This window comes from Aricia agestis, chromosome 15 (assembly GCF_905147365.1).
Source record: "Aricia agestis chromosome 15, ilAriAges1.1, whole genome shotgun sequence".
Taxonomy (NCBI): Eukaryota; Metazoa; Arthropoda; class Insecta; order Lepidoptera; family Lycaenidae; genus Aricia; species Aricia agestis.
This window is the reverse complement of record NC_056420.1, coordinates 11,500,783-11,516,368: the sequence shown is the minus strand read 5'-3', so window position 1 is coordinate 11,516,368 and position 15,586 is coordinate 11,500,783. Positions and strand designations below refer to the sequence as shown.

At 35.5% G+C, this 15,586-nt stretch overlaps 1 protein-coding gene across 1 annotated transcript in view; it reads left to right on the top strand.

Annotated features, from left to right (window-relative positions):
• The window catches only part of LOC121734059 (tumor necrosis factor alpha-induced protein 8-like protein), a 68,534-nt gene that overhangs the window by 13,069 nt on the left and 39,879 nt on the right, over window positions 1-15,586 (top strand). The window contains exon 2 of the mRNA XM_042124467.1: window positions 4,132-4,202. Coding sequence (XP_041980401.1) covers window positions 4,187-4,202 — 16 coding nt within the window. The 5' untranslated portion in view covers window positions 4,132-4,186. The remainder of the gene's footprint in view (window positions 1-4,131; window positions 4,203-15,586) is intronic.

Sequence of the window (15,586 nt, the reverse complement as noted above, 5' to 3'; positions counted from 1 at the left end):
TATCTTAGTAGCTTTTATTTGGAGTTAGGATAAAAGACCATGCTTCCCTTTATTAAAGGAATTATCACATGTTATAATTTAAAGTTTTAGTATATTTTTCTGGATATTATGTTTAGCCAAATTTTGTACATCCTTTTAGCCATGTTCCAAACCAGGAGGCGTGTCACAATAATTCTCAAACCTTATACTTTATGCCAGTATATTATGAGACTAGCCTACAAACATAATTTTAAATGATATCTATGCAGTGCAGTGTAGACCATCTAACATCTTTACTCTAAGCCGACTAAATCTGGCGCACAAGTTAGCTGCATGTTTGATGTTATCAAAGAACTTAACTAATAGAAGCAAATAATACAGTGTCATGTCTATTTATTGTGTCTGTGTTGAAGGACACGGCTGACTTAGGGCCTGTTTTACCACTTCCTGATAAGTACGGGATAGGCTATCCACAACTTATCTGACAGATACTCCATACTCTATCTGTCAAGTTAAGTAGTGGAAAGCATATCCGGCACTGATCTGGAAGTGGTGAAACACTAGCTCCTTAGTGTACTGAAAGGAAATCGGCCTATAGAATATTTTAAAATGGGGAAACAACGTTTTGATCGCAACATAGAAATTTCCTGTGAGACATAAAATTTGTCGACAACGAGCAAACTCATAAGGAAACTGGTCATGCATTATCACCATTTCCTGTAACTAATTGGATGTCAATACTCAATAATAGCTCCCAGTTTCCTGCAGTGATTTCAGTTTTGCTATAAAATGTGCACGCATTCTGATCCATTTTCCATTCATAAACCAGTAAGACGTATAACAGAAAGGATGTTCCTAGAACAGGCAGAAACCATTAAGAAGAGAGCGTATTCCCTCTTAAAAGGCACCTGCAGCGGCGACGGTAGGTGCTTTTCATCAGTTAACCCGTTTGCTCGTTTTCCCCCCTTATTTAAAAAAAAGGATTGACGAAAGATCAGCTATGTATTATGGGTATTGGCAGGTAAGGGCCAATTTTTTCGTCGCATAGACCAACGTATTTTCACACCAATTTGTCAGACTTGGAGATATTTTTTTTGGTTGTCCTACTGCGGGAAACTCATTACTTATTACTTCATTAGATATAAAATGTACATAATATGCTGAATTATTTACATATTTTTCAAGAATTGAGAAACCATTTTATTAGTTTATCTATCCATTGTAAAAACTACATGATAGAAATTTTCAATTTAACTATGCAAGCTGATTTATCAGGAAAAGGAAAATCAGGAAAATCAAATCGAATTGATGTACTGCATCTTTATGCATCTGAGATGATATGAACCAGCTGCGGAATGCATTAGCCGGAGCCAATCATGAGGTGAACGTATTTAAGGCGCCTTAAACCGGTCACATGCCCAAAATACATCATTAGCATCAGCACCTGTATGGTGTATAAATTATAATATTAAGCAGTTTGTTAATGCACCTAGCCATATAGTAAATTAGAATAGTCTGTTTTTAGCAACCGGCCATAGCGATAAGCGTCACCACTCACCACTCACCTAGCGTAATTGTTCTATATTAGGCCCTTGTGGAACTTATGAACAGGTTATTGTAACTACTGGACACTTAATTTAGGGGGTGGTCACTGGTCAATGAAAACTGGAAAAAAATAAAAACTTGAGAGGTGCCAAGGGACACCCGAATGGGATGAAGTTATTTCTTATGTTCAAAAAACCTGTATACAATAATATATACACTCAAAAAATTATTAAAAAACGCCATCTATTGACGCCCAGGAATACTAACAACGCGTCGCTGCTTATTCTCAAAAACGCCATCTAGTTGACACACAGGAATACTATCAACGCCCTCTGCCCCTACCATGCAGGTACTAATAAAAAAGTGTCGAGGTCAAATATCGTTCTGTCTAGCCTTCTTTACGTCGAACGCGCGATAAGGAACTTCGTTCCAAAAGTATTTTCTAAACATTTACTTGGATTTAGTTGGAAAGAAAATCATAATAGACGTATAACGATTAAAACTTTGGAAACTTCCAGTCAATCTAGTTATTTCATTACTTAATCAATTAAAAGTACAATGACGTTTGTGATTTAAAAATAAATGGGTCAGTTTATAGTGAGTAGTGACTAACTCGGGTATTACGTAAATCGTATTACGTGTGGGTACGCAATAAACATGAAGCCGTAAGAGTTACCCCTCGCAGGTTATGGGCCCAGGAGCTAACGTTATGTGTTTGTGTCCACCGCCATAAAGCAGCCTCCACACGTTGGCCGTGTTTGGCCGAACAGAAGAGGACGGCGCTATACTAAAGAAAGAGATTGAATTATTTGCGTCTTTCTTTCTGGTATAGCGCCGTCCCCTTCTGTTCGGCAAACACGGCCAACGTGTGGAGGCTGCTTAATATGCAAGATGTTTTAACCACGAAGCATAGCTGCATAACTTAATTTAAATTAATTTAGATTAATAATGTCGCCTGCAAGTTCATTTGCTCAAAATATTTACGTTTAAAGTGTCCTTTCCCGGAATTATTTAAGCATGTGGATGTACAATATTATAATTTTTCCAAATTTCCTCAAAATCGGTGTCAGTGGTTAAAGCGTGTAGCGGCAACAGATATAATGAATTTTCCTTTTTATAATATGGATGGATGGATACTGGATAGATTATTATTATCTGTGAAATATCAAGAATTCCTCCAGGTCAAGGTTGCATGATTTCTGTGAAATTCGTCGCCCAAATGGATGAGGAATTCGGGGAATAGCGCCATAGCTGCATTAATGAGACAAGTTAGGAGATATGGCTCATAACCGTCACACACGTTCAAACTGGTTGATGGTACATTAATGCCGAATAGTTTTGCAACTTTTAGTGAAAGTGACATTATTACTTTCCGAAATATTAAAATTAGAAGGAATATTATGTTAAAATTTTAAGTTTTTTTTCTGCTGTACTAGGTATTGTTCAACTTAGGGAATACTTAAAGTTTAATTAAAATCCGATGATTTGTTTTTAATTTTTAGTACAATTTTGAAGTCGCTTTTATTTTCTTAGTATACAACTTGTTTTTATTGATTTTTGATAGAGTTGGTCAATAATCAATCAATAATCAAACTAGGATTGTATCGAAAATAATAATATTAATTAGAATTTCCTAGTCCAAAGATGTTTTATTTCAAATTTCCTAGTTCATTTATTAATAATTTGAACAACCAATTGATGTTTGGGGGCTTGAACACAATATTTATTATATCAATTAAAGCTTTTTCTTATCACGTTTCTATCTTGTCAAAAAGTGGTAAAAACGCGTGAAAAAGTTTTCTTTCGCAGAGGCTTGAACTTTGACCTCATATTATAATATTTTAGACAGATTAATGTGTTTAAAAAATTTATATTTTACTCACTCGCTGATGCTCGCACATAAGTAAAGTTAAGTAATATACCTATCTGAATAGAGAAACAAAGGCCTTAGCAAGCGAGATGTCACTATCAGTAACACTGCGTGGTAAAAAGAGACGTGTGATACATGACAGCAGAACTCTTTTTTTGACGTCCAGTCGGCACTTATCGGCACGTTGACAATTTAATCTCATAGAATTCATGTTCAATCATGCTTGTGTTAGTGTATACGTACACATATTTTTACACACAGATGTAAACCAATTTCCGTTTTGTTTGACAGCTCGAGATTGTTGCTCTATTCCGCTAGGTATATTAACTTTATGTGCTCGCAAGTCGCAACTCCGTTGCGCAGAAATTCGTTCATGTTTCCGGGTAAAAAGTATCCTATATTCTTTCCCAGGACTCAAAGTATCTTCGTACGCATCAAAATCGGTTCAGCGGTTTAAGCGTGAAGAGGTAACAGACAGAAAGACAGACAGACACACTTTCGCTATGTACAATATTAGTATGGATAGTATGAATGCATGTTGAAAAATATACTTTCAATAATGTTTTAAGTTAGTAACTTAAAAAATAGAGACGAAGAAAAGGGAAACATTGAATTTCGTTTTATTTGTATAAATTTACTTTATTTAACCCTGTTTTACCCTGTTTTATTTATTTTCGAATCTTTTTGCTAACTTTTTTGTTTATATTTTTTTAATTTTATTTTTATTTTGTTTACAGGATCTGAAGTGTTGGAGCCCATTGTTTTTGTCCTGAATTTATTTAAGTTTTCTTCATGGTAGCCAAATCTTGTAAGTTTTTTTTTATTTCTTTTATTTTTATTTATGTTATTTTACGTTTTTATATAAGTAAGTAATATTATGTTTTGTTGATTTAATGAAATATGTAAACTGCATATGTTTTGTCACTGCAAAATCTTATCTTATATCTTTATATAGCTAGTATCTTTAAACGAGCAATTCTTGTAATTGGAATCTCGGAATCGGAATCCCAACATTGAAATTTAGTATATAGGGTGTTTCGGGGGCGATAAATCGATCTAGCTAGAAATCATTTCAAGAAAATGTCATTTTCATCGGATACCGAGCAAAGCTCGGTCAAACAGCTAGTAAATATTACGCGAGAAAATTCTACAAAACTTGAGTCATCAGAATACGCTTAACCAGTACTATAATTCTACTATTTTTAATTGCAACATTTAACTGGCCTGTTTTCATTGAAACGCGCGCGTGAGCCATTTTTTTGCTCACTAAGCGTTTTCGGTCTTTGAGCGCATGGGCGTACCGAGGGGGGGGCAGCTGCCCCCCCCCCCCTGGATCATGTTGACGTCCCTACTAAGTATATTATCTAGTACTTTTATCTATAAAAATTAAAAATTAAGAAAACGAATTTTTGCCATTTGTTTGCACTACAATATTTTTACAACTAAAAATTATTAATTTTTTATTCTTTATAAACACCTAGCTTATGAAAAATCAAAATGCGTTGCGTAGTTTTAAATATTAAAGGGAACAAAGCGACATGAGGGAAAAAAAGTTACTTTGTTTTATATTAATATGTACCTATGTATAGATATACATACTTCCAAACCAACGTTACCAACGTTTGTTTGACTTTTCGAGAAAATGCCATCTTGCTGTTCGTTAGAAAGCGGATTGGATCTGGCAAGGAACGAAGATACAATGCTACCGTTTAGCTGGTAGAAACGGGACACCGGACTCTAACGATTTTTTCCACTTTAAAACTTCATATTTCACAAACGGATCCCTGAATCGGAAAATGGTCTTTGAATACTCATAATGTTTTTTAAAAACATATCCAACGACACTCCACACGGTGGGGTGGACACGGAAAAAATAAACCACCCCCACTTGATGTGTATGGGAGGTACTATCAGATAAGTTGATTCCTATACAAATCGGGGACCTAAGTAGTTTGGTTGCGTTACGTCAAACCCAGCTGACAGATCACAATCAACATTGAATTGACATATTCGACCAAATAACGTTGGTCTGTCAATTGCATAGGAATCAACTCGATGGTACCTACCATAATTTTTTTTTTAAGTTTTTGTATACCATTTTGTCGGCGTCGCGGCATTAATATGTACATTTTACATTCATGCCGAATCACAGCTTTGTAGGCCTTATAGTCTCTGAGAAAAACCGCGGACAGACAGACGGACAGACAGACAGACAGACATACAGATGGATGGACAGACCGAAACTATAAGGGTTCCTTGTTGACTACGGAACCCTAAAAAGTTGCGCGAAAATGCTGCCAAAACTGAATCATCAGAATACGTCACCAGATGTTTAACATTAAAATGTACGGTATCAGATATGAACAATGGCGTCACAGGCTCACAAAAGGTCTGTTGGCATTACTGCAGCATATTAATATGTACGGTTTAACAGTTTAGCATTTTTCGACCTTAATTCCTGGGTCATAAAGTTCACAAAATATGTAAAAAATGTGACGCATCAGCATAAACCAAGCCCATAGCAAGGCGTGGAGATTGACCGTGTTAGGGTTAACATCGAATATTTGGGTCTCGAGTGTCGACATGGGTTTTGTATGGTGTTGGCGTAAATTATGGCTAAACATTTGGACTAGAGGAATTTTCATGCGCGTACATAGGAACATAGAGTTGGTTATTATATATATATGTCTATCAGAACCTGATGGCAATTTTTGACAGCAGATTTTCAAAAAATATCCTTGATCAGCCTTGATCATTGGATACATTTTTATATGTATTTACATGTTTAACACACAGAATCAGCCGCTTTAAGAAAAAAAAGGAACAAAAATTTTTCTAAGTTCCTGGGTCATGGACGTGTATTAAATATGTGTATCATTTATATAATAAAACAATAAAAATCCTAAATATATGTATAGTATAAAAGTATTAAATATATTTCCGTTATCTGGTACCCGTAACACAAGTCCTTCAGGAATTCACCACGGGGCCAGACTGACGTGGTGTGAAGCGTCCATAGATATTATTATTATTATAAAAAAGTCATTTTGTCTCTACCATCATCCATCTGTCAGTATTTCTATTCTTCTTCATCTACTGTTAACCTTTTAAGCCTGTTTATAACGGTGGTGTCTCAGATTCAATTTTATTGATCAGTAAAACTTTTTTATAACTCGAAGACTCTCATCTTACTTGCCTTTTATGTAGGGTCCAACGCTTTGATCTCACCCTAGGACAAAGTTACATTAAAACTTTTCTCGACAAGTAAAGGCGCTACAAAATCCCGTCTCTTCAAGTAGTTTTGAAAATCAATAACAGATAGAAGAACATTATTGTAATAAATATGTTTTTAATAATTTAAAGTTAAAAGCTTTTTCTTAGCTTGTAATTTTGGAGCTAAATGTGCATTAAATGCATATTCTGCAATTTCTATTTACAGTTCAGTTGCAAATGCTTTGTACTTAAAACAATGAGAGGAAAAGGCAAACGGCATTTTTTCCCACGATGGGTAATCGCGATAATGTAGTAAAAACTTAGTCATGCTTATTTTACCTTGATTCTGTCTAGATCGTGTATGAGTTATGAGTTATGACTCAGAAGTCAGAAGTCATAACATGCAATGTGTGATGTTTGATGAGCGCTTTTCATACGCTGATATTTTAATCGCAAACTGTGTCAGGCCTGTCCCACTCGCCCGTTTAGGTACGAACTGTAAGTACCCCTTTAAAGGGGCAGATCACAACTCACAAGGGACTCACAAGCGAGCGGTGACGCGCGCGCAAGATTTTTTTGTCACATATATCTACGTACTGATTTAACCGCTGTGACATAATCGTTATTAATCTGATAAATATGAACAATTGAAAAAAGGCAAAGAAATATTTCAATAAAGTAATTTAAGAATTTAAAATACAAAAAAAGATAAAAAAATACACAAACATAGCAAATAAACCAATTTGTTACAAACAAACCGCATACTACACATAAATAAATACAAGTTACTATGTTTAAGTTGTAAAAAATTCCAGACCAGCTCCAACACTATAATCGAATATAAAACTATTATAAAATATACGTTAAGTTACTAAAATTTGATTTTACTATAAAAAAGTTTGCTATTAGTAGCTATAGTAATTAAAAGAAGATTATTTTATTTTCTAAAAGGTGACAATCTTGATTTCGTCAGAAAGGGTACCTCTTACGCGATAGAAAGGGAGCGCACATGTAGGTAAATATAATTGTAGGCACCTAGCACTGCGCGGTCGGAATTTGAACTTTATAGTATCGTAGCATGAGTTGTTATTTTTTTAAACGAATTTCACGAGTGGGAATTCTGTTGGTACTACTAATATTTATATTCTGTGACTGTGTGAGATTCTGAAAATCATAATATTTACTTTATATTTTGTGACCTTACTACACATAATATAACAATTGTTAATATAAGTACCCTAATACTTACTAATGCCCTATTAAAGCTCGGTAGACTTAGATAGCACTTTTAAAAAATTAAATACAGATCGAAATATATTTTTTTAAAACATCTTATACATTGAAATAACATTATAATTTTAGTGTTACTTCTTCGTTTCATCAAGTCGTGTGACTTAGTAAATAAAAAAAATCTAAACTAATAATACAGCAAAGAAAAAAATAAAAATATACGGTCATGTTTAACGCTCATACGAATGAAACTTTACGACGCAGATAGTATGTGGCGTGATCAGTGTCCTTACTCCTTTATTCGTGTCAATGGTCCTTTACTGGCATTTCCGCAGCTTCAAACATCGTGTACCTTGTACAACCATGTATGACAGTAATAAAAGTGTATTGCACAAGATAATGCCAGTTTTGTGTACGATAAGAGTAATATAATGCCTATACGGTAGACAAAGTTAAGGAATGAAGGAAAAAGGAAAAATTATGTACATGTATTATGGACGTTATTGTTATAAGCTACTTGATGACCCTCCTAAATCCTAATATGAACCTTCCCTAGACTTATTTAACGAATATTTCAAGACAAATCGCTTCAGCCGTTCCCGAGAAGCGAGAGGCTGCAAGACTCACATAAAATTCATTTTCATTTATAATATAGATATTTAAATACTAGATGACCCTCGAGACTTTTGGCGAACATTGAGTCCCGAGAAAGGACATAGGAAAGTTGTTGTCACGGAAAAAAATATGGTTCCTACGCGACAAGTAAATTTTGGCGAATTCGCATCATATCGCATCGTAATGTATCAGTTTTGTTGCAGATTTTTGCAAATTCGCAGTTTTATGTGTGAAAGGCCTGATAGACGTATGAACTTAAAGCACGCGGGTTTTAAGTTCGCGAACTTAATCGGCTCGCGTCGGTGACACACGTGAATCGCTCGAACTGGATTACCTTGTCCCCAGGCTCGCGGCTCGCGGCTTTTGCTGACACACAGGCGATTAAGATCGTCGAGCCATAAGTCCGCGTACTTACTCGCACGTCTCTCACCCCCTAGCCGTCAATAAAATTTCCACCTTGCGCTTATTAGAAAGTAGCGAAGAAGGGGAGGCGACATGGGGTCCCAACTCCCACCCGACCGCTTGGCCACCTCCGCCGTCGCCGGGACGTCACCGACAGAAATTCAAATAAAATGCCACTTTATGACATAGGCTATAGGTTTCATATTGCTCTACGCCACAACGAAGCAGCGACGGCATGGGACGCTAGACCAATGTCGGTAGAAAATAAAACCTACAGCCTATCTATATCATAAAGTAGCATTTTATTTTTTGTCGGTCGCAACTCGCAATAGCCTGCGGCAAAATCAGTCACCTTAAGGTAGGAGTTAGGACCTTGTTAACAAGTTCACCTGAGTTATAACAAAAAACTAGATCAAAATCGGTCCACCCGTTTGGATGCTACGATGCCACAGACAGACGGACAGACAGACAGACACATCAAACTTATAACTGTTATTAATACCCCTCTTTTTTGTCGGGGGCTAATAACAGCAAAATCGATCGCCTTATGATTAACGAGTTGCCTGACAGACCTCCGATGGCTGATTCATCAGAATTCGCGAGTCACCGACCTCATTAGGCAACGATAAAAATCTCGTTTGCATCTTTATGCGAGTCGCCTTTGTCGTAAAAAATATGTAAACACGCGCAAATTGCTTTCGCAAATTATAATATTATGTGCCTCAGATATTAAGTATGTGCCAAAATGCATTTTTCATTTATCAAGTAACGGCAGACTTAGAACTTAGGTGAGTAGAAGCAAATTTTTATAGGGCTTAATGATTAAAACCTAATTTCAAAACAGAAGAGTATTATTATATGCCCCTACGGCTATAATCATACCTTTTTTTTAGGTGTCAATACACAAAACCTAACTCTATATTATTACAGAAACATTTTCTTAATAGCAATATTCCCCGGTAATATTTGACCCACGTACAAATTCTCGTATAATTTCGTTGGGAAATGTAATTTTTCCGCTGTCAAATTTCCCCCAATTTAAGCTCGTTTCGTCGTATTTCGAGAGAAAAGCCTCTTGACTTTCATAAGGTTCTGTCTTTTATATCGCGGGAAAATATATTAATAACTTTTAAGATTGTTTATAACTGTAAAAATAAAAGATTTTATGTAACAGGTATTTTACGAGTTACTGAATTTTTATTTTAGTAATTTTTAGGGTTCCGTACCCAAAGGGTAAAAACGGGATCCTATTACTGAGACTTCATTGTCTTCGTTGTCGTACCCAAAGGGTAAAAACCCTTTGGGTACGGAACCTTAAAAAATTAAGGGGGCTCGCACACATCAAATGTGATTTTTTTGGCTTTTTTTGCTCTATCTCAGTAATAGTATGTCATATTGCTATACTGTGGTAATGGTAACAAGTAGGCACTTAAAATTTTTACAAAATCCTCAATTATATGTGTTCTTTAATAATTAATAATAAAATAAAAATTAAATAAATTTTCGAGGGGGGCTCCCATACAAAAAACACATTTTTGTCTACTTTCGCGGTACGGAACCCTTCGTGCGCGAGTCCGACTCACACTTGGCCGATTATTTTTCTTATGTACTGAATCAGGAGAGGAATGTAGATATTCTACAAAAACAGTTTCATATATTATTTTAATATTAAGAGTTATTTAATACTTTTTAGTTCATATTATTATTGTTTTTACCTTGGAAGTCGGTTTTAATTTTTTGTTAAAAATAATAATTTCACTCTTTTTAGTTATATACAAGATAAAGCTTTATGCGTAAATAACCACTACGAATGTTAACTATTCACATTATGTTACTGTAAGCGAAATTGTGGTAAATGCTTGCAGTTATCTAAGCGATGCTGCAATTTAAAAACTTTTATCTTTAAAGGTTCAGGAGTTCTATTCAGTCCCTTTGGACCAAAAGACACCTTCGTATGAACTTTCTCTTATTCGTAACATATGTTTTAGTTACTAGAAACAAGATTTTAACCACTATGAGTCTTTTGATAAATTTCAAGGATTTCCCTCGATTGCTCATAGATCCCATCATCAGCTCACCACTTTCGTAATTATTATATAAAATCAAGCTTATATCCTATACAACAACACAAGAATTTTGAAAATCGGTCGACAAACAGCGAAATAATCATCAAAAACATCTGCTTCGATGCAAAATATCACGAAAAGCATCAATAATTGGGTCATAAAAGTCATAATGTGATGACCCATGGCATAATTATGATATTGATGATGATGATCAAATTAATTGATGTGTTGGCTTATGCTTTCAGTTGTTAAAACAACGCCGACATCTCTGAACCTGTATCTATAAGGATTCAAAAGTTCTGTTTGGTACCTTCGGATCCAGGGTATAACCTGGTGCGAAATCTTACTTTTTGGTAGCATTTACCTCGAATGCTTCAGAAAAAATTGAAATCACTATATATTTCTATACAAATTTCAAGGAGTCCCCTCGATTCCTCCAGGATCCCATCATCAGATCACCATTTTTGTGAACATGGTACCAAATTCGAGTTAAACCCTATACAACACAAAAAGAATTTTGAAAATTGGATCACAAATGGCTGAGTTATCGTTGAACGTACAAAAAAAAAAAGAAAAAAAAGATACATACAGCCGAACGTATAACCTTCTCCTTTTTGGAAGTCGGTAAAAATACTCGATGACGCTCGAAACTTCGTTGCGCTTCAGTCTTCACTATAAGTATTTCCATACCTTTCAGCCAAGTCGGTTCATTGGCTTAGGCGTGAAGAGATAACAGAAAGACACTTCACTTTCGCATTATACAGTGTGTTAGTGCTTATAAACACCGTTATTCTTGAAACCATCAAAATATGAGCCCGTCAAAATGAACAACTTTTTCTATGAGAACAATGCTGGGAACTCAAAAAAAATGCCGTCTTCATACCCATACGGATGCCCGAATCGTCAATTTATATGGGTATGAAGACGGATTGTTTTTAGTTCCCAGCATTGTTCTCATAGAAAAGTTGTTCATTTTGAGGGGCTCATTTAATGGTTTCAAGGATAACGGTGTTTACACTAACATCTGTATATATAAAACTCAAAGGTGACTGACTGATTGACATAGTGATCTATCAACGCACAGGCCAATCCACTGGACGGATCGGGCTGAAATTTGGCATGCAGGTAGATGTTATAACGTAGGCATCCACTAAGAAAGGATTTTGATAAATTCCAACCCCAAGGGGTTCAAATAGGGGATGAAAGTTTGTATATAATAATACTTCTTAACGCGAGCGAAGCCGCGGGCAAAAGCTCGTCTTGTATATTAGCACACATTATAAGCATGGGAGTATGGATTATGTGCCTTGGCTGTGCAAACATTATGTATCATAAAATGTGTTTAATAGTGGAGGTAGCCACCGGTGACGGTCGAAAGCTATATTATTAATTATATCAGAAGCTGGAGATTTGGACACCTTGCATTCGATAATCTCTACAACGAAGGTAGAAAACAAACATGCATGAATTTTTATGCCTGTCTAGCTCGACACGATGTTTTATGTGCTATTGTTATCGAATACAAGTTGTCTAACGGCCATTCCCAATATTTGATCTATCTCTGGTTTTGCCCTACTAGATATAGGAATAGCTCACATTAGACATTAGAGACATATATTTTAAGTCAATTGTGAGCTATTCCTATCTCTAGTAGGGCAAAACCAGAGATAGATCAAATATTGGGAACGGCCGTAAGTATCCAGCTATTAGCAAATTTTTACCAGTAGCTTAGTAATATAATATATAATAATGTAATTGAACTTTGACAATAATAATAATTTGCATGCCTCATATAGGTTAGAATAAGTTGCACCTCCTGTATTATAAATCTGTAACATCTTTTCACCTACTTATTCTGCAAATAAATGATTTGATTGATTTGATTTGATTTGATTAGCAAATAAGGATGTGAATACGGATCGATTGCAACCGTTTCCTTGATGTAACCTAATACAGCGTAATGTCAAGAATAAAGAACTCGAGAATATCAGGTTTCTTCATGTTTCAAGTTCATTATGAACGTGACTTATTCCAGCTTAGCTTGGAGTTTGGAGATGTTAGAGCAGATTTTTTAATGGGTCTCAGCCAACTTTGTCCTTGATTACCTGATTATGTCGAAGCTAAAAGGAAGTGTAATGATTTCGGCAGTTTATGCGTGTATGTCCTTACCCTCGATACTGCTCCTATTTTAACAAAATATTATAATATTATAGTATCTATATGATATCAATATATTAATAGTAATGAAGGATTTGGATGACAGTGTCATGGGATATGTCATGTGGATCTATAATGCTTAGTATTCACATACGGTTTTGCTCGATAGTTTTACTCATAAACTTATAATTTACTCCAAATCGAAGGAAATGACATATTTGACATATTTAATTCCATCGAGCCGGCTCGAAGCGAGCCTTCAAGCTATCAGTTTTACGGTCCACACGGTGGTTATTGCTCGATTTGGAGTAAAACTATCGAGCAAAACCGTATGTGAGTACTTAGCATAAAACACACTACTACACACCTAAACAGGCGAAACCGAAATTATTATCAACTTCGGATGATAACGATGGTGATAAAAATAACCTGTAATAATCGGCCAAGTGCAAGTCGGACTCGCGCACGAAGTGTTCCGTACCGTAGCTTTTCCTACTGCGGGAACAAACATACACAATTGACATTCCTGTATCATATGTAAGTCCTGGATTCCATTTATTTGCAGGTAGACGTAATTTATGTTCGTTTGCAAAGGATATTGTGTTTGTGTAACACTTCAACGCGCTAGGAAGGGTTGGTGATATTTTATCTCATACGACGTCAGTGCGATGTCGCCAGCTTAGAATATATTTTTGTGTAATGCGTGAGGGGTCGCTTATAACAACAGTTAGGACTTTAATCACATGATGCGTCGAGTAAATGAATTCAATATTATATTGATCATTAATAAACCAAGTAATAGTATACAGGGTATAACAAAACAAAGTAAAATACTTTAGATTGTGTAGGTATCCTTTATAATTTTTCAGCAGCGTCATGAATTTACAACTAAATTAAAGTTATACCTATATGGTGAATCTATACATCTATACATCTATACATATAAATAAAATTGGAGTGTCTGTTTGTAATATTAAAATAACCGTTTTTTACTACATGTATCTGAATATTTAGACGGTACTCACACCAAAATAACAATTTTTCGAATTTTTGTCTGTCTGTATGTCTGTCTGTTTGTTCCGGCTAATCTCCGAAATGGCTGGACCGATTTTGACGGGACTCTTATTGGCTGATAGCTGATGTAATAAGGAGTAACTTAGGCTACTTTTTAACCGACTTCCAAAAAGGAGGAGGACATATTTTAACTTTTTTATTTTTTACCTATGTATTTTACATTTTGTTGACGCGGACGAAGTCGCGGGTAACATCTAGTAATATTATAAAACAAAGTCGCTTTTTTTCTCTCATGTCCCTTTGTTCCCTTTAATCTTTAAAACTACGCAACGGATTTTGATGATTCTTTCAGTGTTAGATAGCCCATTTATCGAGGAAGCCTATAGGCTTTATTTTATCACGCTAAGACTAATAGGAGCGAAGAAATAGAGGAAAATATGGAAAAAACGGGGAAAATTATTTGAAAGGGCTAACTTGAACGCGCTTATCTCAGGAACTACTGGTCTGATTTGAAAAATTCTTTCAGTGTTAGATAGCCCATTTATTGAGGAAGGCTAATGGGCTATATTTTATCACGCTAAGACTAATAGGAGAATGTGGAAAAAACGGGGGAAATTATTTGATAGGGCTTATCTCGCGAACTACTTATAACTGCAGCAATTTTTGTGTTATTTGGCACAGATAAGAAATAGACTACGTGAAGGATCATAGGCTATCGATTTAAATCATTTTTTTCAGTGGCTATATATTTTATACCCGTGCGACGCCGGGACGGCTATAAAATATAACTAAAATATATTTATACCTATATGGTGAATTTATAGTGTAGATTAGGGTTGTTGAGGAAGTGATTATGAGGAAGAGGAGGAGGAAGAGGAATTGTCACGCGCAAATTTAGAGGATGCGGATGAGGAAGAGGATATTTTTTTGAGGAAGAGGATGCGGATGAGGAAGCGGAAGAGGAAGTACGTCCATATAGTACAGCGTTTCCCAATGTGGGCGATTACGCCTCCTTGTGGGCGCTGAAGGTCTAAAGTCAGTGTGGGACTCAGAAAAAATGGCGGCATTTTGTAGAGGCTGGGGGGGCTAATATTAGTGACAAATTTGTGGTAAAAGCCCCTTGATTTAAATTAGGAAAAGAAAGTAGGTGAAACAATGGGGGCACTTAAACATATTTTGTTCTCAAAGTGGGCAGTGGACAAAAAAAGTCTGGGAACCCCTGATATGTTCATCTTATAATGCTATCAATACGGCTTACGACATATTCTCTGGTTCTCTTGTCTTTTCTAAAAAGTCTCTTATGGGGATCTTCGGTTAGGGTAATGGCTGTCTTTTTTTTCCTTTTCTTTTTGTAACTGTATTTAATTTAGTATTTAGTTGACAACTCTTTTATTTTGTTATGTGCATGTTGTGTTCACTTCCTAGAGAGATACATTCCCAAGTATTAGTCATTTTTATACTCTATTATTTATAACTGCATGTATTGTGAATTGTA